This window comes from Macrosteles quadrilineatus, unplaced genomic scaffold, assembly GCF_028750875.1.
Source record: "Macrosteles quadrilineatus isolate MER2022 unplaced genomic scaffold, UCM_ALF_1.0 Scaffold_1__1_contigs__length_201487025, whole genome shotgun sequence".
Classification (NCBI taxonomy): domain Eukaryota; kingdom Metazoa; phylum Arthropoda; class Insecta; order Hemiptera; family Cicadellidae; genus Macrosteles; species Macrosteles quadrilineatus.
Window position 1 is genome coordinate 132,310,446 of NW_026542594.1, and position 27,708 is coordinate 132,338,153.

The following is a 27,708-nucleotide window of genomic DNA, read 5'->3' on the forward strand; positions in this document are numbered from 1 at the left end:
CTAGTTCCTTTATTTTATTGTTATAATTTTTGGCTTTATTAAAACTCGTATAAAATATTTTAGTGACTAAAGTCTCTGTCTATTATACTTTATTTAGTTATAATCACAGCTTGTAGCCTATGTTTTTTTGGAATAAACTATATTCATTCATTCATTCACTTGTTTATGGATATATGTTGATAAAATTTGGCAAATTTATTAATTTTATCCTAAACTATTGACGTATGGCCAAAAAACACTTTTTACCTTCCCCGTAGCAGCAAACCTAAGCACTTGTTAAATCGTTTAATGTTATTTAAATTGGGAATAGCCTAAATATGTCTTATTCATGGAAATATTTTAGTTATAATGTAATCAGACAAGTTGAAATTCGCTTAGTCTGCAGGTTTGCTGCAGCGGGGGTATTTACTGATTGGAGATAGAGAAACTCCGGGGTGTTCTTCATTCCAAATCACCACATTTTGTGTCATTAAGGTGTTTTATACACGTGTATTAAACACATATATTAAAACGATTTGTATATGAAAAAGGATAAATTTAAATTTATTAAATGTGTTTTTGAGTTCTTCCTCTACCAATAACTCGTAGAGTATATTACACAGACTTATATTTATTAGTAAACTACAAATAGTTTAAAGGAAAAGAAGGAGAACGATATGTACGAAATAAAAAATGTTTTATATTCAAAGTAAAGTAGGAAGAAATATATTTAGTGGCTACGGATCTACAATAAGAGAGGAAGAGAAGAAGAGAACTGAAGAGAAGAGAAGTGGTAGAAGAGACAGCATACAGTGTACAGTCAGTAGACCATTGACTCACCAAGATGGGCACACTCTGTAGGGGTGCTGCGAGTCAGCACTTGTAGTCTTTGAGTGTTGACAGAATCCACTAGGGCCATCGGCTCCACTACTTCGTTCTCACTCATCTGCAAACACAATCATAGTCTGTTATGCCACGTATACACGACCAGATAATACAATAAAGAATACTTTAATTAGAATAGAGCTAAAATTATCATATTTGGTACATAGCTTATCTATTAATGCTTCTTGCCAACTGTTTGGTCAACACTGTAAATAGGTATAGTTTATGTAATGAAAAGCCTTTCGTCAAAATTTGTGGCATAAAATACACGCAAGGACGATCTGAAAATTTCTGGTTATTATATACGTTTGTAAAAGGAGATCCATTTAATTGTAGAACTATTTTATGAGTTATAATGTAGTCTACATATAAACTGTGTATATGTATTACGCCTCGGAAGGGTTGAAACCTGTCCAAACTATCATATAAATATTATTAAAACGTAAATGGGGGTTTTTCACGATTCTGAATCAACCAGTCGATGGATTTTCATTAGTTTTGTGTTGAAAGAAAGACAATTTTGAGAACTAGGGAATTTCAAAGCCATAATTCAAAATTAGTTTTTTATAAATTAATTTTTAGTTTTTAAAAAGTCTAGCAGCCGATGCTAACCTTCTCCAATAGTCAATGCTTCTAGCTAGCTTTTAGTACAATATAATTTGCTTAATATAACAGCTGTAACATTCAGCATTTGTGACACAAATTCAGCATTTGGAAGCAAATTCAAATACATACTTATGGTTGACTTATTTATACTATTTGTAATGCTGACCATTGATACATTTAATTCTTCGGTACAAGGATGGCAGATTAATTAAATATGCATAGTAAAATACAGTAGTAGGATGTTCAAATTATTTTTTAAAGTATTCTTTGTAATCATCGATTTGTTTTAGTCCAATATAATTTGTTTTAACTAACAGCTGGTTGAATGTGCTATGTATACTTATAAAAGGCAAAGCCCTCATCGTCACACTCACTCTCACCCACTCATCATCAATAATTCTCCCACTTCCCATTTACCTAGGAGGCTGAAATTCGATATGATTCTTTATGACATTAAAGTATTTTGTTTGCACATTGCGTCGGATTATAGGTGTATTTGGTTACTTTTGTATTTTGTTTATTTGTTTAGTTATGTACCGCTTGTACTGGTACTTTGAACCGAGAATATTTTTTTTTTAAAAAACCTGTACCGATATTGAATGTGTAAAATTTTTCACTAAATTAATTGTACTGGATGTGATTCCAAAACACGTCACTTATTGTAATAACTTATAACTTACAGATACAAGTAAAAGTTTGTAAGACGAACACAATTCTAAACAGATCAGCATTTGTTTTCAGACGAAATGTTGTCTCGTAACATTATTGGTAATTGGTGTGACTTTTGCAGTAAAGAATTTAAGAAAACGTGTCCAATATCATACAAAACAGTGTTTTGGATAGTTTTGTATAAAAATATGTCAGTAAGTATTAACAGGTGACGAAAAAATTAGGCCTAAATTACCACCACTTTTAAGAATTCAGAAAAATAGTTTTATCAACGGCTGAACCTTAGAGTTCATCTTTTGCGATTAACACGTAAAACCCAAAACAATATTTTGGTTGGAAATTGGAGGTCAATCACAAACTCGCAACTACACAAAAGTGAATTGACCCGAGTGACCCGACATCCCAATAACTGGCCAGTTTGAAAGGAAAATCCAAGAGATTGCAAATGAAGTCCATTAGGAGAAACATGCAAGGAGATTAACGGGACATCACTGTATTCTATTCCCTCATTTCCTTTACCTTTCCAAGTACTGAATGTTTATGGATTTGCTTGGATTAAACAATAGGTGGAATACTTTGTACAAGATGCCTTCGACTAAATTTGACAACTAATCTTAATCTTTCTCAGTAAATAGCTAGTCAAGGGTTGTTCCTGAATTAACAAAAAGGTATATTGTGTTATTGTTCTAATACATACGAGAGAAATTCGCGGTCATAAATCGGAGGCTATGAAATCTACAAGAAGTTGAAGCTATTGTTTGGAAATACAGTATTCAAATGCATTTTGATAAAATAAATGTATGCTTGAATAATCATTTACAATTATTATTTGAGTTCACTCCGTGACTAATAAAATAACTCGACAAAAACACTTCAATGTTCTAAATATGTTCTGTTGTCCCTACGCTCTACAAAAGTGCATTTAAACAAGGTGACAAATTGATGGTGAGATACAAAGAGAACAAGTCGATTTAATGAGTCGATCTCATAGTTTAGTCAGCCTCCGTTTGCCTCCCCCTCGGCTCACAGCCCGATTTGTCCCCAAGTTTCTGTATCCCTAAGATTCCTTGTCCCCATCTTTCCGGACACCGTAGGGTCCTGCTGGCGAGTGCACGTGCGTTGGTGAAAGGGACGCTAATCACTTAAGTCCATCGCCTACCTTACGGAGAGAGTTGAGTTCTGTTTACTACGGTGATAGTGCTCGCTCGCCCTGAAGATGGCTGACTGTTATGTGGCCGAAACGTCGGTAGTTTCTGTACATAGTGTACATAACCAAAGGACGCGGTCGAACCCCGAAGACCAAGACTGTATATATATATATATAAGTGACGACCATGGAAGCCTATCCATTAAGATACCTTACGGACTATAATTGGATCATGTCATTATTACAGCCTTGAACTTTGTTGTATTCATCTTTGCTTTAAAGCAAAGAATAACTATGAGGAATAAAACTCATCAATGGCTCACTAGCTTTATTATCTTTATTTTTTATGAAAAAATCACTAGTATTGTGCTTTGCTTTAGATTTAGACCCTATGTATGCAAAAACACTATCTTAACAAAACTCTTTATTCTTTATAATTATTTGGTTTAATAATTCAATAGATGCACAGTGAGGGCTAAGTGCGAGCTTTCCGGTAAAAACACATTTAAATATAGAATCACGTAAACTAATGGGGGGGCCACAAGTTGACCGACAAGTTACTTGGTCGTCTGGCCACTAGACCGTCTTTTAAATTAAATAGATAAATACTGAAAACCAGTACGTCGACAAGTTATTTCATCGTCAGTCCAGTTGACCGGCCTGTAAAACTAAATTATTATATACGAGAAACCAACTTGTCGTTAATCGACCCGACCGACATACCACTTGCTCGTCTTTTAGGTGGGGATGTGTTGAGCAGCAGTGCCAGCGGTGCGCGCAGCTGTGGAGGGCGCTGCAGGCGTACCAACTTCTGTATCTTGTAGCGGCGGTTTTTATTCCGACGACTTTCAGCTATCACAATGCAGCGGACTAGTGAGGTTTTTTATTACGTGTAATTGTTTGTTTCTCAATCGATATTTTTTATATACAGTACAGTGAATATAAATAGGCATATATTAATTTGCTTCAATTAAATAAATGTTTTATTTAGCTACTACATTTAAATGATTGAAGAATAACATGAAACCTATTTGTAAAAACTCACTTTGAACATTTCATTACAGCTAAGAAAGTGGTGTCAATAGTATAGTTAAATTAGAATTCTCCGCGAATTCTATAATTGAAACTCACTACTTCATACTTTAAACTCCTTTGCAAATAGCGGTTATTCAACAATTGTAATCACTTAAACAATGATCGGTATAACAAGCCATGTTAGCCATGACCCCGATTGAGGAGAATATATCCTGTATATTATAGCATATGGAAACAGAATAAATAAACATTGTTATTATCCTTTTTTTAATATAGCACAGTTATGGCTGAAAATTTCATTTTAATTTAGACAGTAGGAAACATCGTTAGACCTGTGTTTGAATCAAAATTGACAATAACCCAAACCTCTCTCTTCAATAATATATCATTTTGATTTTAAGTTAAAGAGCTTTAGAAATTATCGATGAATAACCAAATACTGTAATAAGTAGGCCTAAATATCAGTAAATATATACCTTACCAGTGAAATAATCCACTTTCTATTTTACTCAAACGCGTCATCGTCCCCTCAAGGGCTGGAAGGGCCATAAATCAGGGCATTAGATTTAACAATGCTTCATTCAGTTTTTAAGCGTGTTTTCGAATTGGGCAATTTGGAGTCGTTATAGGACAGATGTCAACTAATTTATACTTGTACTGTTAGATCCAAAAATGATATGTGCTGTAGCTAGGTCGATAGTCCCATTCGGTTAAAAAAGTATTAAGTCAGTCTTAAAAACGTCGGCTGTGTATATGAGTTTGACCTAATGGGTTTTTGACTAACAATCCTTAGTCACTAACAAAACCACAAGATCGTGCCACTCATCCTTAACTCATATTTGGGTTAAAATACGCACATAGTGGCGTCCCCATCTTAAATAATAGCTAAAAGCTAGGTAATTGATAATTGACGAAGTGAACAGTTCCTACGAAAAAATATATATTTGCTTAACAATCTATTTTGCTGTCTCAATATGTAGAAATCGCATTAGGTCAAAAGTATAGTGTGTTCAAAAGAACGATAGTTCTCTCGACGTATGATTTCAATATTTTTTTGTTTTGACCTACTTAAAATTGTGCTACAATTTTAATTGGCAGATTTTTGGTTAGTACTACTTGCTGATTTTTTGGTTGGAATTTTAAACAAGCTATCAACTTTATTAACACAAATTGATGATATTTATGGGAAAATTAGTTTAAAATCGTGATTTGTGCCATACAAAATTAGCATGCGACTAAGTTTTTTTTTTTAATTTTTGGTTAGAGAGGTTTTGCTTGTGGTAAAGTTGTAGCCAATAGTTTTTTGCGTAAAATAGGCTATATTTTTATTAATTTTTACAAGCAATGGTTCTGTAGATAGCTTGGGTTGAAGAGGCAGGGAAATTTAGCATTTCGCAACGTTTGAAAAAAAAACTATATCATACGCGCGCCGCGCCGTATGGACTGATGTTTAATGTACTAAAGAAAAGATCAAAATAAATTTAATATCACCAGTACATTTAAATTATTTATAAAACATCTGTTTGTATTATCAACCAGTTTAAATCGTTTACAACAATTAATAACAAAACTTAATTTCTCTATCAATTCATTTGTACATTGCAAAAATTATGTTTTCACCACACTATGATGTTTTTGACTGTATTACATACGTTAATTGGTGGCTGAAAGTTACGTTTTGCTGGCCATGCCAGATGTCATCGTAATTTGGGGACCGAACAGGTTTTTACAGCCCGGGGCCGCAAAATCAGATGTCCGCTTACTTACTTAAAACATTAATGCATTTTAAATACACAATAAAATAATTTATTAATAAATAGTAGTTTACGCAACGATTGCGTAAAGACTATTAACGCGAGTTGCGTACACTACTTTACCTACGAGCGTTTTTTTTATTACTAACAATCATTACTCATAACTTCTTAAAGAGGTTATGTTTTCGTTGATTGTCATTGCCACTGAAAGTGATGCAACGACTTATTGTATAATCAGCTGATTTCATGTTATTACGTGTTTGTCAATTCGTTAAATAATACGTTACTATTTTTCAGGCAATAGCTTCTGCTAGCAGGGTTCTTACCATAAATACTGTATCAGTTACAATTAATTAGGGAAATATTGCATATTTATTTGGACAACTGAATAATATAGTGAAACAGTTAATTTACAGTTAGATCTCAGCATCGAATATGTGGTCCACAACGAGTTGGGTGAAACAATGGTTCAGAGGTTTTCAAAATAAACCAGAAGCACATTTTCATTTATCAATCTAACCTTATTTTTATTCGTCCATTTAATGAATTGCTGGTATGTAATGTCATACCTTTGTCTCGATTTTGGTGGCAAAAGATTAGCACAAACAGTTTGTGCTCTCATTTCCATCTTGTCATCTTAACTTTCACTAAAACTGTTTTTTTTTATTTAGTTTAATTTACCTTCCTTTAACCACCAACTTAGGTTAAAATAACGCGAGTATCAACAGGAACAAGACGGATAAACAATTAAAATTGTCAATTGATCAGCTGATCAGCTGATTAGTTGACGTTCGAAGCATTACAGTTTTACTTCTTTTCTCTCAATCCTTGAATCTCATTGGTCCCTTACCCGTGTTGTTATGAGAAAAACTATGCTGTTATGAAATGAAACTATGCTGTTATGAAAGTAAACAGCTGTTAAGTAAAACTTTTCAATTCTAAGAACTGAACTGAAATGGCTACTTTAAAAAACGGTCGTAGGTAAAAACATTTTTAAAACAAAACGTTTTTAAGCGCACTAAAAAGTAGGAAATAATTTATAAATATGTGGAGAGTATAAATACTTGTAAGATTTAAAACGAAAAAAGTGGGGTGCATGCAAAATATAATTTACAATTACCTTCACCTATTGAACTAATGTATTATTATCAATTGCATGCACCCCACGTTTTTCGTTTTAAATCTTACAAGTAGTTTATACTCTCCACATATTCATAAATTATTTCCTACATTTTAGTGCGTTTAAAAACGTTTTGTTTTAAAAAGGTTTTTATTTATAAATTATTTTCTACTTTTTAGTTTTTAATGTGTGTGGATGTTAAATATATTTCAAGCATCTATATCAGATTAAGACAGAGGCATGTGGGAAATCTAAGGTTTATTTGAGTTTATTTTCATATAATTATGTATCAGATTGAATGTATGGCCTACCTACTAGCTATAAATATATCAATCTATTTAATTTATTGTTTACTTTATAGAATACTAAATAAATAACAATTTACATTATTAACAAACACCTTTCTGCAATCAGATTCTTTATCTTTATTTTGAAATGTTTGTTTGTATAAAGAATCTCTTGGGAGCATAACCTGTACCTCTTAACCTTTGTTCTTCGAACTGTCAAATTTAAGTATTTACAGCGGACTTAAATTAATTGATATATTTACATTCTTTCAAAATGTAAACATGAAAAATTTGGAAGCCCATGGGGCGTAGCCCAAGGGAAATGTGAAAATTAAATGATATAATATTGCATTGTCATCCATTTGTGAGCTATGTTTCAAATTTCAAGTCTCTAGCTCATCAGGAACTTCGTTTGAAATTGATATCAAAATTTGTAGGAAAGCGAGCTAATAAAAACAAGCCCATGGGGCGTAGCCCAAGGGAAATATGAAAATTAAATGATACAAAATTGCATTGTCATCCATTTGTGAGCTATGTTTCAAGTTTCAAGTCTCTAGCTCATCGGGAAGTAGGTATAAAATTGATTCCAAAATTTGTACCGGACAAGAAAGCGAGCTAATAAAAACGTTTTAAAATCCATAGCATTGCAATAGAATTGTCTTATTGTCACCGTTGCCTAGGAACTATTTATGTTTGTTTTTGCTGATTCCTCAAATCATTTCTTCACATACCTTAAAGTAGTTGTGTTGACTATCAGTGTGCATTATTATAGTGGTAAATAGTGTTAAATAGGGGATAGTGTGGTGAAAAATAGCGTTTCTACCACGGACCGAAATGGTTTTGCAGCTCTGTAGCCCGAATGTAAACATTATTTAACATTGCCTAAATGGAGCTGTCAAACAATATGTGAATGTAATTTCATTAGTATAGAATTCTTTTAGTTACTTCATTTGTTTATGTTTATGATCAATTATACTGAGTCTGTTCTAATATTTGTGAAATGCTGTAATAATATTTTCCAGGGAATAATTCGTTGTCAAAGAAATCATTCATGGATATAGGGAATAATTAAGACTAGTGTCCCTGTTAGTGGTTTCTCTTTTAGCAAATTTCCCGTAATAGGGAGTAAGCTATTCCCGTAGTACTCATGGTAAGACCTTTACCCGGGACCGATTTACTTTTTTGTTTTGGTAGTGTATCTGGTTAAATGTGTATCTCATACCACGTTTCCCAAACAGTATGCTTGAGTTCATATATTTAGGACAATAATGTGGTTACATATCTAAATATTTAATAACGTTAGGTAGGGTAATCATTTGCCTCCAAATTACTAGAGCCATAAGAACTTGCCTCTCAAAAAGCCGTTGAAAGACTTGAGTTGTCCAAGATTAAAGGTCTGCACTCCGTTATAGCAGTAACATTAGTGGAATTGACAAAATTATAATAAAAAATGGAGATATAATGTCAAACTAGTGGCTTGTAGGGACATAAGTCCCTAAAAAGCCCAATAATGTATATGTCAGAATAGATATTCGTACACCATATCTTTTGTAAAAAAACACAGTTTGTTGTTTTGTCTTTGTTTACTTTTGTTGATGTTATTTTCAATAAATAATTTGAATCACTATACAAGTTCATCTTTGCTCAAGACATCAAACATAGGTATTACAATTGTTTGTGAATTACTACTGATCTATTAAGGTAGCTTTGGTCTTGTGGTTAATGGTGATACAAAATGCGTCCCTTATTGGAATTTTGGAAATTGTCTTCGTCGTAAATGAAAAGGCAAATAAAGGTGTGTTAAGGTAAGCTTAGTTCTTGTTAAAGCCCGCTAAATTATAATCCCGAAACAGTTAATATTTCTAAGTTTATACTCATTTTGTTAAGGTTTAACAAAATTAGTGTAAAGTAAAGGCATCCCGTTGACCAAACTTAACCCTAGATTTTTTCTGATCAACATAAAAATACTAAAGTTATTGTAAGTTTATATGGTGACATTCCTCTTGAAGGTGTTAAATGTTCAATGTTTAATATGTAACTCAATATTAACAATTGGGTTACCGGTATTTATTTGCCAGTTAACTTTGAAATTTACTGAAATCTATAACAAAACCAGGAATAGTGTTGTCTACACAATTAAGTTTTTTTTTATGTCTTAGAATGTTGGAATACATTATTTTCCTGTTCAATTTTTAAATGTATGTAGTTTTAATCTAAACCGTAATCTAATCGTCATAAACAGATCCCACACTCCAAACTGCTACTCTTGACTATAATGTATCGAGAAATCTTCAGTATAATCTTTGCTCAATAGTAACAACTGAGGTTTTCCTTTTGTACTGTATTTTTAATTTGCTAGTATACTGTTGATAGACAACTTTCAAGTTTTTTTTAGCGAATTTCCCATATAGGGAATAAGCTATTACCGTAGGTCTCATGGTAAGACCTGGACCCGGGACCGATTTAGTTTTTCGTTTTGAGGTCCCCAGAGGCCAAAAACACCATCCGTTCAAATTCATATATATATATATTTACAGTAGACCCCCTCTTAACCGACCTCGTATTAACCGATAATCGGATTATCCGCCTTCGATCGTGAAACAATACAGTTTGTTTTAACCGACCTTGCTTTGAGAGGAGCTCGGTTTAACCGCCGCTTTCTAGGAATCCCGGCATTTTTGCTCCCACGCTGGGCGATGAGAACTGAACCATATGCTTATCTCCACAGGATATGACTAAGAATAAGTTATTTTGTGTTGATCACAAAAAAATATAGCGTGGCCTATTGTCAGTTTGTCATCATCGTTCGTTATCGTAGCTCGAGCACATTTGATCTGATATGTTATCTGTGTGGCAAATTTATAACATCATAAAGTGCGTTACGATTTTGAGAACTGATTATCTTATCGCTGGAGTAAACAAACAACGCAACTTGTCGGGAGGGCAGGGAAGAGGGGTTAACAACTTCAAGGTCAAGCTAGTTTTTGTGCCTCGCTCCAGCCTACAGTGAGAGGTTATAAATAAACATCCTATCCCTTGTAACAAAATAGTTGCTTGTATCTTTAATTTCAACAAAAGGTTCTGTACTGTATTACGATGAATTTAGAAAGCATCAATTAATACATTACAGTACTAAAGTTATTAAGATAGGAATTTTATTGACTGTTGCCTATTATTATAATATATTCCACTGAAACCTAACTGAGACTTAACCGTGTTTTGTGTTTATTTGTGACTTTTCTATCAATACTAAAAAGGAGATAAGAGTAGTTTATTTTATAACTAATGCAAGTATGACTTCAAAATATTGATTATACAATTCCAAATGAATAGCATTTCATTATGTTATGATTTTAGGGATTGCCCGTTTTAACCGACCTTTTGAGTTATCCGACGTAGGTCCGGTCCCATTATGGTCGGTTAAGAGAGGGTCTACTGTATATATGTGTCCGTTAGCGCGATAACTAGAGCAAAAATGATCCGATTTTGATGAAATTTGGTATAAACGTGTAAACCTACATTTATTCGAACGAGTTCGCGAACCAGCATCATCGGACTATGGGAACAGGGGTTTATGGGGGGTTTTATGGGGTAAAAATGGGTTTTTCTAATTTTTCACCCTGAAAACATAAAATTTTGCAATTTCTTTCTAAACCATTTTGTAGAGCTCAAAAAAAACAAATAATTTAGTATATTGAAGCATTGTTGCATGCCTAACGGTTACGGAAAAATCGCAAAATAATATAAATTTAAAATTACTATGTTATTCTTATGGAGAATAAATACAGTGTTGTAGCTTGCTTGTGTATGGACATATATTAATGAAATTTTGTTTACTTCATACTGAGCTATTAAATCTGACAATTTTAAGGGAACAATTTAGTGGAATTCCAGCTGTGTATATGGAAATTCGCTTAGTCTGCAGGTTTGCTGCGGCGGGGGTATTTTTACTTTTTCCATGTTATTTAATTAGGCTAAGATGGTTACTTAGCAACCCATAACACTATGTTAAAAAAATGTGACTTTCAGATTCATTTTTCTACGTAGGCTAATTAGATTTTTGTTGGCAGTTCTAACTGTAATAAACTCGTTTTTAGGCCAGGAATAAACTACAGTAGAACCTCTTTAATCCGAACCCCTGTAATACGAACGTCCACTAATCCGAACCCCTCATTGCTGTACTCTATACACAGTAAAGCAGTTCTTTATTGTATACTGTATTTAATTTACAGTACTGTTTATTCACCATGTTTACTACTGTATTATATAAACACTGTATTTTACTTTATAAAACATTTTTTCACTTTTCCCAAATTAATGTTGATCAATTTTAGCCATGTTTTAGCTATTGTTATGCAAAAACATCAATATGTTCTGTAATCCGAACTATTCAATAGTCCGAACTACCCCTGGTCCCAATTAGTTCGGATTAAAGAGGTTCTACTGTATTTACAACATTTGAAGAAAATCGTCGGAGCCGTTTTCGAGATCTTTGTGCAAGCAAGCAAGCAAGCATACATACATACATACATACATACATACATACAAGCAAAGATTTATCATATTAGAGTATAGGATTAGATTTAACGAGTGCTTAGGTTTGCTGCTACGGGGAAGGTAAACAGTGTTTTTTGACCAAACGTCAGTAGTATAGGATGAAATAAATAATTTTGCCAAATTTGATCAACATATATCCATAAACAAGTAAACTACAACAGTTTTCATTTTCTTCATAAGAATAACACAGGAATTTTAAATTTGCATTTTCTTTAATATTCTCCGTAACTATAAGGCATATAACAATGCTTCAATATACTAAATTATTTATTTATTTAAGCTCTACAAAATGGTTGGGAAAGAAATACCAAAATTTTATGTTTTTAGGGTCAAAAATGGGAAAAACCCATTTTTACCCCATAAAACCCCGTTCCCATGGTCCTATCATGCTGGTTCGCGAACTCGTTTGAATAAATGTAGGTTTACACGTTTATACCAAATTTCATCAAAATCGGATAGTTTTCATTTGAGTTATCCTGCTAAAGGACACATATATACATCTATATAATTAATACGCTACATGAAACTTTGTCGGTTGAACTCCTCCGCCATTTCTTAACCGATTTTATCCATTGACGTCTCATTGGAAAGAGCGCGTCGCGTAGATTTGCAAACTGGCCATAAATTTTTCTAAAAGTCCCTTGGGCTCTGCCCCAGTGGCTTTGAAATTTCCCATGTTATCCTTATGAAGAACATGATTGTTTACATTTTGATCAGCTGTATAGTTTAATTGCTGTTATTTATTATTCAATTCAATGAAAAGCATTGAGTACATTTATTTACTACGAGTTTGTATAAACATAACCCCCAAGACGGATCGTGTTAGTATGGTCGTATCTTAAATTTGTGTATTTATCGTTCAACCCGTTATTAATAGAGTGAGTTTTTTCAATTAGTTACATAAGCGTTGAGTCTTTTTAACATATCAAAATCGAAAATTATGAATGTTATTACTGGAGTTTTAAATAACGCCTGTAAAATAACGATACTTGACAATTGCTCGATTTTGAGCACTCATAGAAGATGACTGTTATTTTTATAATAACTCCTGTATAATACCGGTACTTGACAATTGCTCGATTTCGAGCAACAGGCACACTAGTTTTATCAATTAGGCCTAATAGGCCAAAAGCTTCATCCATGTAGATTTACAAATCATTTTGGAAGTTTGATTGTTTTTTTTTTAAGATTTTATGGTAGTAATTGGTTTCAAAGTAAGTTATGCATAATCTAATCATATGAAACAAGTTAATAATTTTACCCACGACCAGTTTTAAAATAGCCGTTTCAGTTTAGTTCTTAGAATTAAAAGTATTCACTTAGCAGCATTGTTGTTTTACTTAACAACACGGGTAACAATAATGAGGTTCAAGGATTGAGAGAGAAGAAGAAAAATTGAAGGTATGCTTTGAACTTCAACTAATCAGCTGTTTAGACCAATTTAACTAATAATGAGTGGTGCAATTCAGTGCTTGGTAAAATGATTCATAAGCGTCTAGGCAGCCAGTGCAACTCCAAGGATCGTGGATCAGATCAGAAAAACCCCCACCACCGCTCCATGCCGATGGCGTGACATCAACCATTACCGCAACAATACGGAGCTAAGTCATGAGCCTTGATGGTGTAGTGATAGCGTGTCGGGCTGATAATTGAAAGGTGCCGGGTTCAAATCCTGCTGGTAGCACTAACTTTTTGTCAAAAATTGTTTTCATATCAGCAAGTTTGGTTGGTTTGGTTAGGTTATGACAGTTTAATTTTATAATTAAAATATTATAAAATTGAATTTGAGACATTTATAATTTTATTTTTAGAACAGAACTATTTTTAGATTAGTAAACCTTCATTCGAGTTTTTCATTATTAGCAAGTTTGGTTAGTTTGGTTAGGTTATGACAGTTTAATTATTTTTAATTTAAATTTAACCTACAAACGATACATTTTGACAGCGACAGTGAAAGAGATCACAATTTTCCGCGAACAGTTAGGCTATGCTGATGCGCCTGTATGATTCGGAAGCGTACAACATGGTGCGGTGGTGGGGGGAGTTTTGATCCACGATTCTTGGAGTTGCACTGGCTGCCTAGATGCTTGTCAATGATTCATTGCATCACTGTCAGTGGCAGTGAGAGGTTCTAAACAAAAACTTAACTTCTCTTAGAAGTTATGAGTAGTGATTGTTAGTAATTTAAAACCAATCATAGGTAAAGTAGAGTACGCAACTCGCCTAAATAGTCTTAACGCAATAGATGTAACAAGTAAACTACCATGACAGCTGATTGTTATATTGTTATTTGTTCAAATTTACATTTGTGGTTAAAGTGTATTCCTTATGTTATGTATGTGATTCTAAAGTCATGTGCTTAATCTGAACCATTAATATTAGTGAGTTAAGTGGTTTAATGATTTCATAACCATTATTTTACTAGAGACCGTTGTATTTAACCACAACCCTGTTGCTAGTTTCATTATAAAAAGAAAATAACACAAACAGATTCAAAAGCTTACTAGACTTCTTGAAAAGAAACCCATTTTATTCTATCAAAGAACTTTTAGATTGTAATCTCTAAATGTGCATTTGAATTTCCATGTATCTAGTTATACTCTGATGTAACCTAGAGATTTTCTAATTTTTAAAGTTACAGAACTTATTTTTAGTTACTACTTAAAACCTTGTATAATGAATGATTATATTTATTTAGTTCATAATTTTTATTTAACCTAGTTTAATGACACTATTCAAGACAATATTGTCTAAACTTTCTGAATAAAGAATATTTAATTGATTGATTGGCCTTTATTTTAAAGTATTACTTTAACGGTCAACCTGTGCACTCGATTAGGATTTCCTTCAGTCTCCTCTCCTTGTAAACTGTCCCCAGAATGGTGGAAAAATTGATATTTGCTTCAAAAATAGATTTTTAAGTATGTATGGCACATAATGTGCTGAGCTTTGTTGCATTTAGGGATAGACAAGTCTCAAAATTTTGGGAAATTTTAAATCTCATTCTACGAGACAAGATTTTATTTTGATGGAGATTTTTTCGAGACGAGATAAAAAAAAAAATAATAAAATAAAAAAACGCCTGCAGAAAGTCAATGCAATACCCGCAATACCGGAGCATGTTGTAGTTGTGTTTCCTTTGCGAAGGCGTTCGTATTTAATTAATTCTTTACATGTAAATATTACTTTAATTGTTTTATAATTTTTTTGTCTCGACATCACAAATGATGAGAAGTTTTGTTTGTAAGCAGTGTGAGACATGTTTCACTACTGTAAAGATAGTCCAAACCAGTATTTTATGCAAATTAATATTGCTTTTATTTTATAAGTTTTTTTACAAGCTGAATAATGCTTGCTTTTTTAATATGTATAGTTAAATAACAACTTTATATTACAGTTTTTAAATAATGTTAATTCAAAACAGGGTGCCAACCAAACAGATGGGTTAAAAAAACCTTTGTTTTTTTGTGTTTGTATATATGACAGGAAGTAAATAATTGTGAAAAATAAAGCACTTTTTTTCTTTATTTCATTAGCCAAAACAAGTCACTCCAAATAATATCATTCTAAAAATAACACAAGACTGAATAATTGTTACTTGATACTGACCTAGTAAGACTGATGTTTAAGACCGATTAATTTGGTATTTTTTAAAGTTTAACTCTATCCTAACTGATATCACCATGTTTCCTAAGCGTAAGAGTTAATTTTACTAAGGTAGGCGTAATAAACAAAACTTTTTCTATACTGATGTTAATAAAAGATTTTAAATATTCTTGCCTGTCATTATTATTTTTGTATTTAAACAGTCATCCGTCATAAATCAGTAGGTATAGGGATGGACGGCCCCCGATTTTCAGGAAGGGATTACATTTGATTCGGGAACTTTTCGGGACGGGATTTGGTCCGATCGTCGGCGATTTTGCCACTTCGCGAGTGACAATAACGCCACTATCGCGAGAGATGTTCTGCAAACGCAGGAGGCGAAGTCATTTCGAAAATCGCGCCGTGACCGCGGAGTCATACCGACGATCGCGCCGTTACCGCAAGTTATACTGACGATCAGGCCGTGACCGCAGAGTCATAACGACGATCGCGCCGTGACCGCAAGTCATACTGACGATCATGCCGTGACCCTGAGTCTTACCGACGATCATGCCGTGACCCTGAGTCATACCGACGATCGCGCCGTACCGCGGAGTCATACCGACGATCGCGCCGTGACCGCGAGTCATACCGACGATCACCCCGTGACCGCGGATTCATACCGACGATCATGTCGTGAAAGTGAGTCATACCGACGATCACCCCGTGACCGCGGTTATTTTAACGATCGCACCGTGACCGCGAGTCACAAGTTTATATAAGTACCTGTAGATTGTTGTAACTAAACCATTTTTTTGTTTTTATAGAAAAGTGCCACAAAAGGTAAAAATTGATTTAGTTTGTCTTTTTTGGTAACTGCAATACCAGGGTGTATACTATTTTATTAAAGTGAAATTCCAGGTTTTTTCCAGGTTCCAGCGTATTTGTTTGGTTCCACTTAAACTATAATCAATTTAAGACTTGCAGCTTAAGTATACAATATAAACCTACATAAAATTTGTTTCAAAGTCCAGTGAGCTAGTGTTGAAAAAGTAATAATCCTTATTATCGTAATAATTTTCATTATCACTATTACTTAAGTCCACGGAAACATCGTCTCTCTCGATACCAGCAAAATCATGAATATTATATTCATTTTTTATGAACACATTATCAACGGCGGCAAAATCCTGAATATTTCCTGCGGTCGTGTGGTCGCTTCCCACGGTGACGTAAACGTCATCACAGTCTTACGTTATCATAGAAAAATCCTGGACATCCTCCGCGGTATGGATACATTATCGCCGTCTCTCGCAATCACGGAAACGTAATCATCGTCATCCACGATCGCGGCAAAATCACGAAAATCTTTGGCGGCCGTGTGGACATCATCATTGACTCCCACGGTCACGTAAACGTCATCGTCATCGACCGCGATCACGGCAAAATAACGAAAATGTTCCGAGGCCGTGTAGACACCATCATTGACTCCCGCGGTCACGGAAACGTCATCGTTGTCGTGCGCGATCTCGGCAAAATCATGAATATTTCCCGCGGCAGTATAAACATCATCGTTGGTCCTGCGGTCACGTAAACGTCATCGTCGTCGTCCGCGATCGCGGCTAAATCATGAACATCTGCGGCCGTGTAGACATAATCATCGTCGTCTTTCGCGGTCACGGCAAATCACAAATATCTTCCGCGGCCGTGTGGACATCATCATAGCCTCCCGCAGTCACGGAAATGTCATCGTCCGCGATCTCGGTAAAATCATGAATATAATATCATGTATCATGAATATTAATTCGGTAAAATCATGTAGAATCATGTGTCTACATCATCGTCGTCTCCCGCGGTCACGGAAACGTCATCGTCGTCATCGTCCGCGATCTCGGCAAAATAATGAATATTTCCCGTGGCAGTGTAAACATCTTGGTTGATCTCGCGGTCACGGAAACGTCATCGTCGTCGTCCGCATTCACGGCAAAATCATGAGCATATCACGCGGACGTGTATAAATCATCATCGTCGTCTTTCACGGTCACGGCAGATCACGAAAATCTTCCGCGGCCGTGTAGATATCATCATTACCTCTCGCAGATATGGAAACGTCATCGTCGTCGTCTGCGATCTCGGCAAAATCATAAACATCTGCGGCCGTGTAGACATAATCATCGTCGTCTCCCGCGGTCACGGAAACGTCATCGTCGTCATCGTCCGCGATCTCTGCAAAATAATGAATATTTCCCGTGGCAGTGTAAACATCATGGTTGATCTCGCGGTCACGGAATCGTCATCGTCGTCGTCCGCATTCACGGCAAAATCATGAGCATATCATGCGGACGTGTATAAATCATCGTCGTCTTTCACGGTCACGGCAAATCACGAAAATCTTCCGCGGCCGTGTAGATATCATCATTGCCTCTCGCAGATATGGAAACGTCATCGTCGTCGTCTGCGATCTCAGCAAAATCATAAACATCTGCGGCCGTGTAGACATAATCATCGTCGTCTCCCGCGGTCACGGAAACGTCATCGTCGTCGTCCGCGATCTCGGCAAAATCATGAATATTTCCCGCGCCAGTGTATACATCATCATTGATCCCGCGGTCACGTAAACGTTATCGTCGTTTCCCGAGGTCATGGAAACGTCATCGTCGTCTCCCGCGGTCACGGAAACGTCATCGTCGTCTCCCGCGGTCACGGAAACTTCATCGTCGTCGTCCGCGATCTCGGCAAAATCATGAATATTTCCCGCGGCAGTGTATACATCATCGTTGATCCCGCGGTCACGGAAACGTCATCGTCATCTCCCGCGGTCACGAAAACGTCATCGTCGTCGCTCGCAATCGCGGCAAGGCGCATTTTACAACTACAATTTTCTACCGGGGCTAAAATAAAAATCCCGGATTCGGTCCAAAAATCCCGGCTTTTTCCCGGTTTTTTCCAGGTCCCTTCAAATTCAAGGTTATTTCCCGGTTCTCCCGGTTTTCCCGGTTGGTATACACCCTGAATACTCAATACTTTCTTTTCATGCACAGGAAAAAATCCCGCCCCGCCCCGTCCCAAAAATCGGGAAGGAAATAAAAATCCCGTCCCGAACTAAAAATTCAATCCCGTCCATCCCTAGTATTTAACAACGTTACAAAATCAGGTAAAAATGTCCAACGTGCATTTCCCGTTATGTATGAGATGGGAAATCCCGTCTCGATCTCGTCTCGAAATTTTATGAGAAATAATAAATCCCGTCTCGTCTCGAACTAAAAATCCAATCTCTTCCATCCCTAGTTGCATTATCTACAATCAATGACAAAAAATGCTGTTTCTGAACTTATTGAAGTCATTAAGACTGTATATGATGACAAAATTACAGCACAACCTCGTTAAGTAGGTATACTCGGGACTGCAGCCGATCCCACATAATGATCCGACATATCTGCGTTACAAGGAGCGTAAAACATAAAAATGAACATATACATTATATTTACAATAATTGTCTTTATCACAGAGAAATAAACTAATAAAATATTTACTAATTAATTACATTAAAACAATGACTATGACTAAACACGCAGGCATTAGTGCTACAACAGACATCAGAAATGCAGTCAAAGGAAACAAACTTGGTGCGTAAAAATTATGAAACTGAAAACTCAATCGCTGCTTTATAATTCATTTGTACTAACAAAATGCATATTTATATTATTTACGTTTATTAATAGCAAACTGGTTCAGGTTATCCCGGGGGGGTAAGAGGGCTGTTTTGTACCATATATCCAAAAAGTGAAAAGTTTATCCTGAAACTATAAGTCAATCAAACACTAGTATTTAGTGGTAGGTGTGATACTTACCAGACATAACGTGACCATCTCCAGCCGGTAGCCGTACCTATGCAGGATGGGCCTTAGCACTTGTGCCAGAGTCTTGCCTTGCTTTGACTTGACAGCCACAGTCTTGCGGTTGGGAAGGTCCAGTCTGAACACCACTCTATCCTCTACTCTCACCTCCTGAGCTCCTAGCACTGATGCGTCCTCCTCCAGCCCCACCTGCTGGGAATCACACCACTCTAATGGCCTTGTATGTAACATTTGGTCAATGTTATCAAGTAAACATTCAAACATTGTCAATGGAGAAAATATTCAAATGTTTCCAAATTAGCCAGAGACGACAAATAATGAATTGTTTATCAAGGTAAACCAAACTTAACACTGCAGTATCGTGGGACTGGTACCGGGTTCAATAGCTTTTTACAACATAATATTTACTGTATGTAAACTATTACTTGTAGTTTTTGACACTTACTTTGTTAGAGTGTCCAACGAAGACTTGGAAGCTGTTGTATCTGAGACCTCGTTTATCCAGAAGTCTGACAACCAGTTGTCCCACAGTCTGGGGAGGTCTGATCTGCACCACAGCAGTAGCTCCGTCAGGCAGCACCACACGACATAGAGACACACTCAGTGTCAGGTCCCACGATGCAAGAGAAGATCTGCTGCTAGACACAGACTCAGCGTCCGACCTATCACGGTCACGAGACTTGCACCTAGCCTTGCGAGACCACGGCAATAGACTCTTGCGTCTCCTCTCCTCCGCATCACTTCTTGACTTCTTTAGCTGTCCAATAACATAGTAATTATCAAACTATGGATAGAACTAGACATTCCATACACATTCACAAGTTATGGCTAGTTTCAGTATTGGATGGGATGTCTACCTCAATATCCAATAGTCAATGGTTCTTTACAAATATCTTTTGGGAATAGTTAGTATTTATTTCATGCAATCTTAAGGACAAACCATCTGACTAATGACTTGAAAACCCATAACTGTTCAAGGCTACTAAATAGATGTTGCTTAAGACACTTGTATGACATCATCCACCAACACCGGCTGTACACACATCTGCCACCTGTCAGACTTGAGACTTGTTAGGTATTTACTCAAGGGAGGTATAGAAGAGCCTTCGATGAAGTCAGCTGTCAGATCTCTTCTTTTGAGGGAACACCATTACCGCAACGATACGGTTGAGAGCCATCGGCCTCGGTGGTGTAGTGGAAACGTACCTGGCTGATGAACTGAAGGTAGCCGGTTGGAATCACACCGATAGTATTAACTTTTTGTCAACTATTTAGCTTAGAATGCGATTACTTCTTAACACGTTCGCTGCTGACCGCTAGATGTGAGGACGGCGCCAGGAGCTGAACTATAACGCTCGTCGCTGCGTAACATTGCCGCTGATACACAAAATTACAGTAAAAACAACAGTAGTTATACTGGATGGCAATGTTCTGCAATAAAACTGGCTTTGTACTAAGTGATTCTGATAGATTGCAGACCAACCCAGGTTGCAGTCGGTAAAGTAGTGTCGCTATCTAGCAGGAAAGAGATGGGACAAAGCCCTGTTCCAAACGACCCTTGTGATGATTTTGGGAAACTATATTTTTTACTGTCAGAAAAGTACGTCCCCACGAGCTGCAAAGAAATATAGGACGCTTGTGACAAGCTGGCTTATCCATGGAAACGTTAAATAGCAATGAACGGTGATGTTCGGAACGTTCCTAGCTCCTGGGGCGTTGGCCCAACTGACGTTCCGGAACGTCCGTAGCAGCGAAGTGTTAACTGTAGTACATCTTTTGTTAGAATCTGAGGCATTTATATTTTTATTTTATGAACAGTTTTATTTTTTGCATTAGTAAACTTTCATTAGATTTTTTCATTATCAGCAAGTTTGGTTAGGTTATGACAGTTTAATTTTTTAATTAAAAAATTATAAGATTAATTTTATAATCTATATTCTTAATACGCTAGGCCATATTTTTGTCATAGTTGTTTTAGAGCGGTGGTGCTACTGATCACCATGTCCAAGGTGTCGTTAGAAAGGGCTTAGCATGTAGTTTTGCCATCAAACAAAAATAACTTTGGAATTCCATCAGGGCTCTGCCCCAGTGGCCTTCAAAGTTCCCATGTTGTTCTTAGGGAGAAAATGTTTGTTTACATTTGGACAGATGAATACTTTGAAATTCACACTAATATTTGAAAGAGCTGGTTATACTCAAATTGGAGACATGTGCTATAAGGATTTATTAGATTAGTTGAAAATGACGTTTCACTGTTAAACCAGTTTTTATTTGCCCAAAATCAAAACATAACAAAAAAAACTTTTGACATAATGGAGACTATAAGACGTTGACCAATAGGAGGAGGCCGACGAACTTTAACTGGTAGACGCGAACGAAATACAAATAATACTATTATCATTGATATCCGAATACAGCAAGCACCCTTCCATGTTGTGTTTAAGTGTGCTCTCCAACAGCCACCTGAAGATTTGACATTCAATTTAGGACTGTTGGATAATCACTATGATTGTTATTCGTTTCAAAATAATGACTTGACGTAACACTTTGCAATTGCTTGAATTCAAGCAACAGGTACAATAGTTTTTCTTAATTTTTTAATTAAATAAATGACACTGTTGGCAAAACTAATAGTGAAATAAAATAAAAATTATGCGCTGTGCTCTCTACTACAGCGCTGTTCACGGAGGAATTTCAAACTAAACTATGATGTCATCGTTGCCTCATTTATACCTCCCGTAAGTCAGACCCGACTTGTTATTGTTGTTTGTTTTTGTGTAAGTTCTGTGCAATGATGTAACATTTTCTTGGTTAATTTTATATTTTAAGTTAACTTAGGTGATTGAAATGCCTTGTGAGAAATTCCTTGGTACTTAGAAACAGGCTTAAAATATTCTATCATAGAATCCCTAAGGGTGAAAACATAGTGGAGCGGTGAGGCTAGAGTAAAGTGTAGAGTGTAGCTGAGGGTTTTTTCATCCCCAATAGTAGCGGGGCCTTACTTGCACTTAGTGGAGTGGCGACGGTAGCGAGTCAAGAAGATGGATTCCAGTAACTTCTAATATATAAACCTAAACCCTAATATATGTAACCAATAATGAGGGTGTTTGATATGGCAAGGTAATAAAATTTATGAGAAAAATGTTGGCACATACCTTTTAGTTAGAAAATTCAACACTGGAGGATAAACAAGGGGATCGGGGTTTTGGGTGAGCTCACCATGCAGAGGGACACACAGTAGATCGTGAAATTCTAATTCACTGTGAATCACTGCACACACTTCGAAAGGGAGAATTAAGAAATGTAACCACTGTTACAAAAAGGAGAGATTTAAGTTGGGAAAACTTTACCACGAGGTGGTCAAAAGACCGAGATTGCCAGATAAAGGCGCGGTGCGGCACATAGGTCCGATTGAATAAGGTTGAAAATGCTAACTGAACAAAATCGTGGTAGGGAAATTTGGGCTTTCGATGAGAGGGAAAGAGAGAGCGATAGATCATGCCATATTGTGTGCGTGTTAAATGTATTTATTTATTATGAATTGGCAACCTTCGAATGAAGCAAGAAGACATCTGTAGTGGCCTGACAATGACTCTTATGTGAGTCAAAAGCGGTTGCGATTTAGCAAGACATTGATCGCATAAATGCAGGTATTTACACCAATTCTTTAATTTTCTATTTAAAAAGTTAAACTGTTCACTGAGTTAAGCTACTTTATTGTCGAGGTATCATAATTAACTTAATTAACACACTTCATACATTGACATTTTTATTAGGTTACAACTTTCATTTTCTATGTTTGAATTTTTGACAATTGATTCTTGTTGTTGAAAATGTCTTAATCACAATGAACGTACCCAAAAACAAACAACAATAATAAACTACTTGACAGGTGACAGCTGTATGCATTAAAAGCAGCACCGTCCGGGTCGGCAGGTGACGTCATACACTCGTCTAGACAACCTCTTTTTAGTGGTTTTTGTAGCTGCAAAATTTATTTAGTTCACAGCTGAGGATAACTAACTCTTTTCTATCTGTCTTTCTATGCGGTCGAATGGCGAGTATAGATCGCCGCCCGCCATTTTCCCCGACTGCAAAAAAATAACGACCTGTACTCACTAAAAAAAACAAAAAGTTCATCTTTGCGGTTGAATAGCGAGTATAGGTTGACGCGTGACATGTTCCCAACTGCTCAAATGGCGACCTTGTACTCGCCGAAAAAAGAAAAAAAATTCTACCTCAAAGAGTTAACTCTTTATTCTCCTATGGATAAATCCTAGGTTTATCTCTTAGGCTGCAGCATATCAGCTATTTTGTTGACTTGTATTGACATCTGTTTGAAACGATTTGTCATAGAAATGATAAGAAAGGTTGGTTGTACCTTGGAGTGAGCCTGTATGAGAGAGGTGTTGTGATGCAGTTGCAGCGCAGTGTCCAGTTTGCCTCTGACAGGAAGAGCTTCACCAGAGATCTCCCTCAGTAGGCACTCCTTGTACAGCTCAGACTTAATGAATCTGGGGTAGCTGTCAAACTTCATCAGGTTGAATATTTGTTTTTGAGCCTATGTAATAGAAAATACATAAGTATGAGACAACTCTTTATTGGAGATAATTTATAACCTCAATTGGCAAACCGCATTTGTTTTTTTCTTGTACAATATTTACGGTGAAAAGTACAACATTTTAAATGGTTATTATGTAACGACCTTGATGATTTAAAACTGATGACAAATTTATGTCTTGGAGGGGTGAATCACATTCTAAATGGAGATTTTACGTATTTTTCTAACCAAAAATTTATTTTCATGGATAACTATAACACAACTGTGCAAATACCACAACCAGCTCATAATAATGAAGACAGCTCTTGTCTTAGCTGTTTGGCATGGTTAGGAGGTGTTGTTGTTGTTTTCCTGTCCTTTGAAATGACCCTTGACTGATGTTCATTAAATGTAATTGAGGAATAGAAGGAGGTCTTAGAGTTTAAATGCATTTGTGTTTGCCAAGATAGGACAGTAGTTGACCTGTAAGAAGAGTGACGGCTCAGCAGCATTGAGTTCCTCCTGCGAGACCTGGCGCGCCTGAGAGTCCACATTGACAGGCTCTGACGCGCCTACAGCCAGGTGCTTCTCAAATATCTCATGAGCTGCCTCTTGCCTGGCACTGACATCCTCCAGCCAGCGATACCTCTCACAAGCCACCCAGAAGTATATGTTCTCATGACTAAACTCCTTCTTCAAGAACTCCTAAACATAAATTTGTTACCAAGTTAATACTGTACTATTTAAAGGTAAATTCAATGGTATAAAAAGTTCAAGTTTCAGATGTTAGATACATTTTTTAAATAGCCTTTCAGTGACCCTAAATATCAGTGACCTAATTTTATGCCGATCTTGTAATATGACGTTTTATAAACTAGATCATTTTATTAATGACTTAATAAAAAAATAATAAGTGTCGATAAGCTGGCAATGCTTAGGAAAATAGGCTAATATTTATGATTTAAATAAATAAAAAGTATCAGCAATCTGACACATACTTTTTCTCATTGGCTTGTCAACAACCTTTATGGGTAACCATGGGTGGGAGTAACTATGATATTTAATAGGGAAAATAAGTTGCAATAGCTCTTCAACCGTAGTTTTTACAGCGATGGGGGGTTTCACTGTTTTGTTTAGAATTATCTGACCACAACACATAAATTTTAATCAAAACCGGCTTTTTTCCAACAATCCGATATTTTGTGATTTTATGGGGTTTTTATGGGAAATAACATAAGTTACAATAACTTTAGAACCGTAATTTTACAGCAAGGGGTTGCACAATTTTGTTTAGAATAATAAGGACCATTTAACGATTTAACATACAAACTTTAACCAAACCGCTTTTTTTAGTAAATCCAATTTTCTGTTATGTTATGGGTTTTTCATGGGAAAATAACATAAGTTGCAATAATTTTTTAACCATAATTTTTACAGGATTAATGGGAGTTGTGATTTTTTCAGAATTTAAAGGACTAAAATACTAAATCTATCATATTATTTATAAGCTAGGCCTACATGAAACTTTGTGAACAACAAGGCTTTTTTGTTTTATGATTTAACCCCACATATTATATACCAACATGTTCGTCTAGGTGTGTAGATTCGCAAACTGACCAAATATTTTTGGAAAAGTCCTTTGGGCTCTGCCCCAGTGGCTTGTAAAGTTCCCATGTTATTATTATGAAGAACATACAGCCTTTGTTTATATTATGATCAGCTGGATGCTGGATAATTTAATTGCCGTTAATATTTTAGTTGCAATTTAAGGAAATGTGTGCTACAAACATTTACAGACTGGGTTGAAATGAAATATTTACTATGTGAAATATTGGCGTAATATGACGATAGAAAATACCCCTCTCCTTAAAAATATGACATTTATTCACTATTTAAATAGCATTAGTGTAACAAGTACTCTAGGTTTGCTGCAACAGGGAGGGCAAAAAAGTTTTTTGGTAAAATGTTAATAATAGTTTAGTATGATATTAATGTATTTCCCAAATGTGATCAAAATATGCCCATAAACAAGCAAACAACAACAGTTTACTCATTCTTCATAAGAATAACATGGGAATTTTAGTTTTTTTTGGAATTTTTTCTGTATCCATTAGGCGCATAATAATATACTAAATTATTTGTTTTTTTTTTTAAGCTCTACAAAATGGTTTGGAAATAAATTGCTAATTTTTATGTTTTTAAGGTCAAAAATTAGAAAAACCAATTTTTACCCCATGAACCCCCTATAAGCCCCCTTACTAATAAACCCCCGTTCCCATGGTCTGATCAGGCTGATTCTCGAACTTGTTAGAATAAATGTAGGTTTACATGTTTGTACCAAATTTCATCAAAATCGGATCATTTTTGCTTGAGTTATCGCGCTAACGGACTTAAATATATATATATATATTTATTCTTGAGGAGATCTTGATAGAGTTTATGATAAATGAAACATTGCAAATTTTTGTTTAATACAAACGTTTTCAAGCAAAGAGAAATTAATGAAAAATGTAAAAATGAACAAAACAAATAAATATGAACTGTTTACAAATAGTTGCATTTTGAGAACATATGATAGAGTACAGATCAAAGAAAATAATAAAATCAGCCTAAAAGAAAATTAAAATTCAGCTGAGTTAAATCACTTTTTCACTATCTTAAATTCAAAAATAAATTGGTGCTTAGGTTAGTGCTTACTTATTATTTGTTTTATTTATTTGATTCAACTCAGCTAAATAAAATTTTCTTTTAGGCTGATTTTATTATTTTCTTTGATCTGTACTCAATTATATGTTCTCAAAATTCAACTATTTGTAAACAGTTCATATTTATTTGTTTTGTTCATTTTTAAATTTTTCATTAATTTCTCTTTGCTTGAAAACGTTTGTATTAAACGAAAATTTGCAATGTTTCATGTTTCATTTATCATAAACTCTATCAAGATCTCCTCAAGAATATAAAAGTCATTTGGCATTTTCATCAAGATATATAAATATATATATATGAATTTGAACGGGTGGTGTTTTTGGCCTCTAGGGACCTCAAAACGAAAAATTAAATTGGTCCCAGGTCCAGATCTTGCCATGAGTACCACGGTAATAGCTTATTCCCTGTATGGGAAATTCGCTAACGATTCCAGGCTCGTGCCTAGCGTCCTAGGGCAAAAGAAAAAGGGAAAAAATTTCGATCATGTGTACTTACGTGTCAAATTTTGAGGTTAAATCAAAACAAACACACTGGCAGGTTGTCAATTAGGCATTTAGGGGCCGTGTTGTATTACTTACAAAATAATGCTCATTTAAGATAAAATGAATTAATTTAGTATATTTCATTGTCTAATTTATTAGAAAACATTCAGTACTCATGCTACTGCATTTTATAAACCAAACTCGTATATTGCTTCCTTGGCCTATCGTATAACGTTATCCTGTTTGTACGTGTGAACTTATATCTGCTTTTAATGAATTATCAGCAATACAATTAGCTGTTAATTATAATTTAAATGGGTCAAAACTTAGTCTATAAAGGTTTATCTAGTCATATCAAGAGTATTTAATTCTGGTTAGTCACTAACTTGAAACCCAAAAAGCGGGTATATATTTATATGATTTCTAAACAAAATGTAAATCATCTTTAATGTATGTCACAACAGTTATTTTATGTGTATCCAATTCACAGCAACCAAAT

The 27,708-nt window shown here is 35.3% G+C and overlaps 1 protein-coding gene across 5 annotated transcripts in view; it reads right to left on the reverse strand.

The window, feature by feature from the left end:
• LOC128985163 (regulator of G-protein signaling loco) overlaps positions 1–27,708 on the reverse strand; it is a 123,350-nt gene that overhangs the window by 37,879 nt on the left and 57,763 nt on the right. For 4 of the 5 annotated variants that reach the window (XM_054404569.1, XM_054404561.1, XM_054404554.1 and 1 more), the window contains exons 4-8: positions 24,505–24,726; positions 23,863–24,042; positions 19,927–20,238; positions 19,476–19,673; positions 820–925 (exon numbers count right to left, since the gene is read on the reverse strand). In XM_054404569.1, coding sequence (XP_054260544.1) covers positions 820–925; positions 19,476–19,673; positions 19,927–20,238; positions 23,863–24,042; positions 24,505–24,726 — 1,018 coding nt within the window. The remainder of the gene's footprint in view (positions 1–819; positions 926–19,475; positions 19,674–19,926; positions 20,239–23,862; positions 24,043–24,504; positions 24,727–27,708) is intronic. The other variant, XM_054404576.1, reaches the window with a different exon arrangement.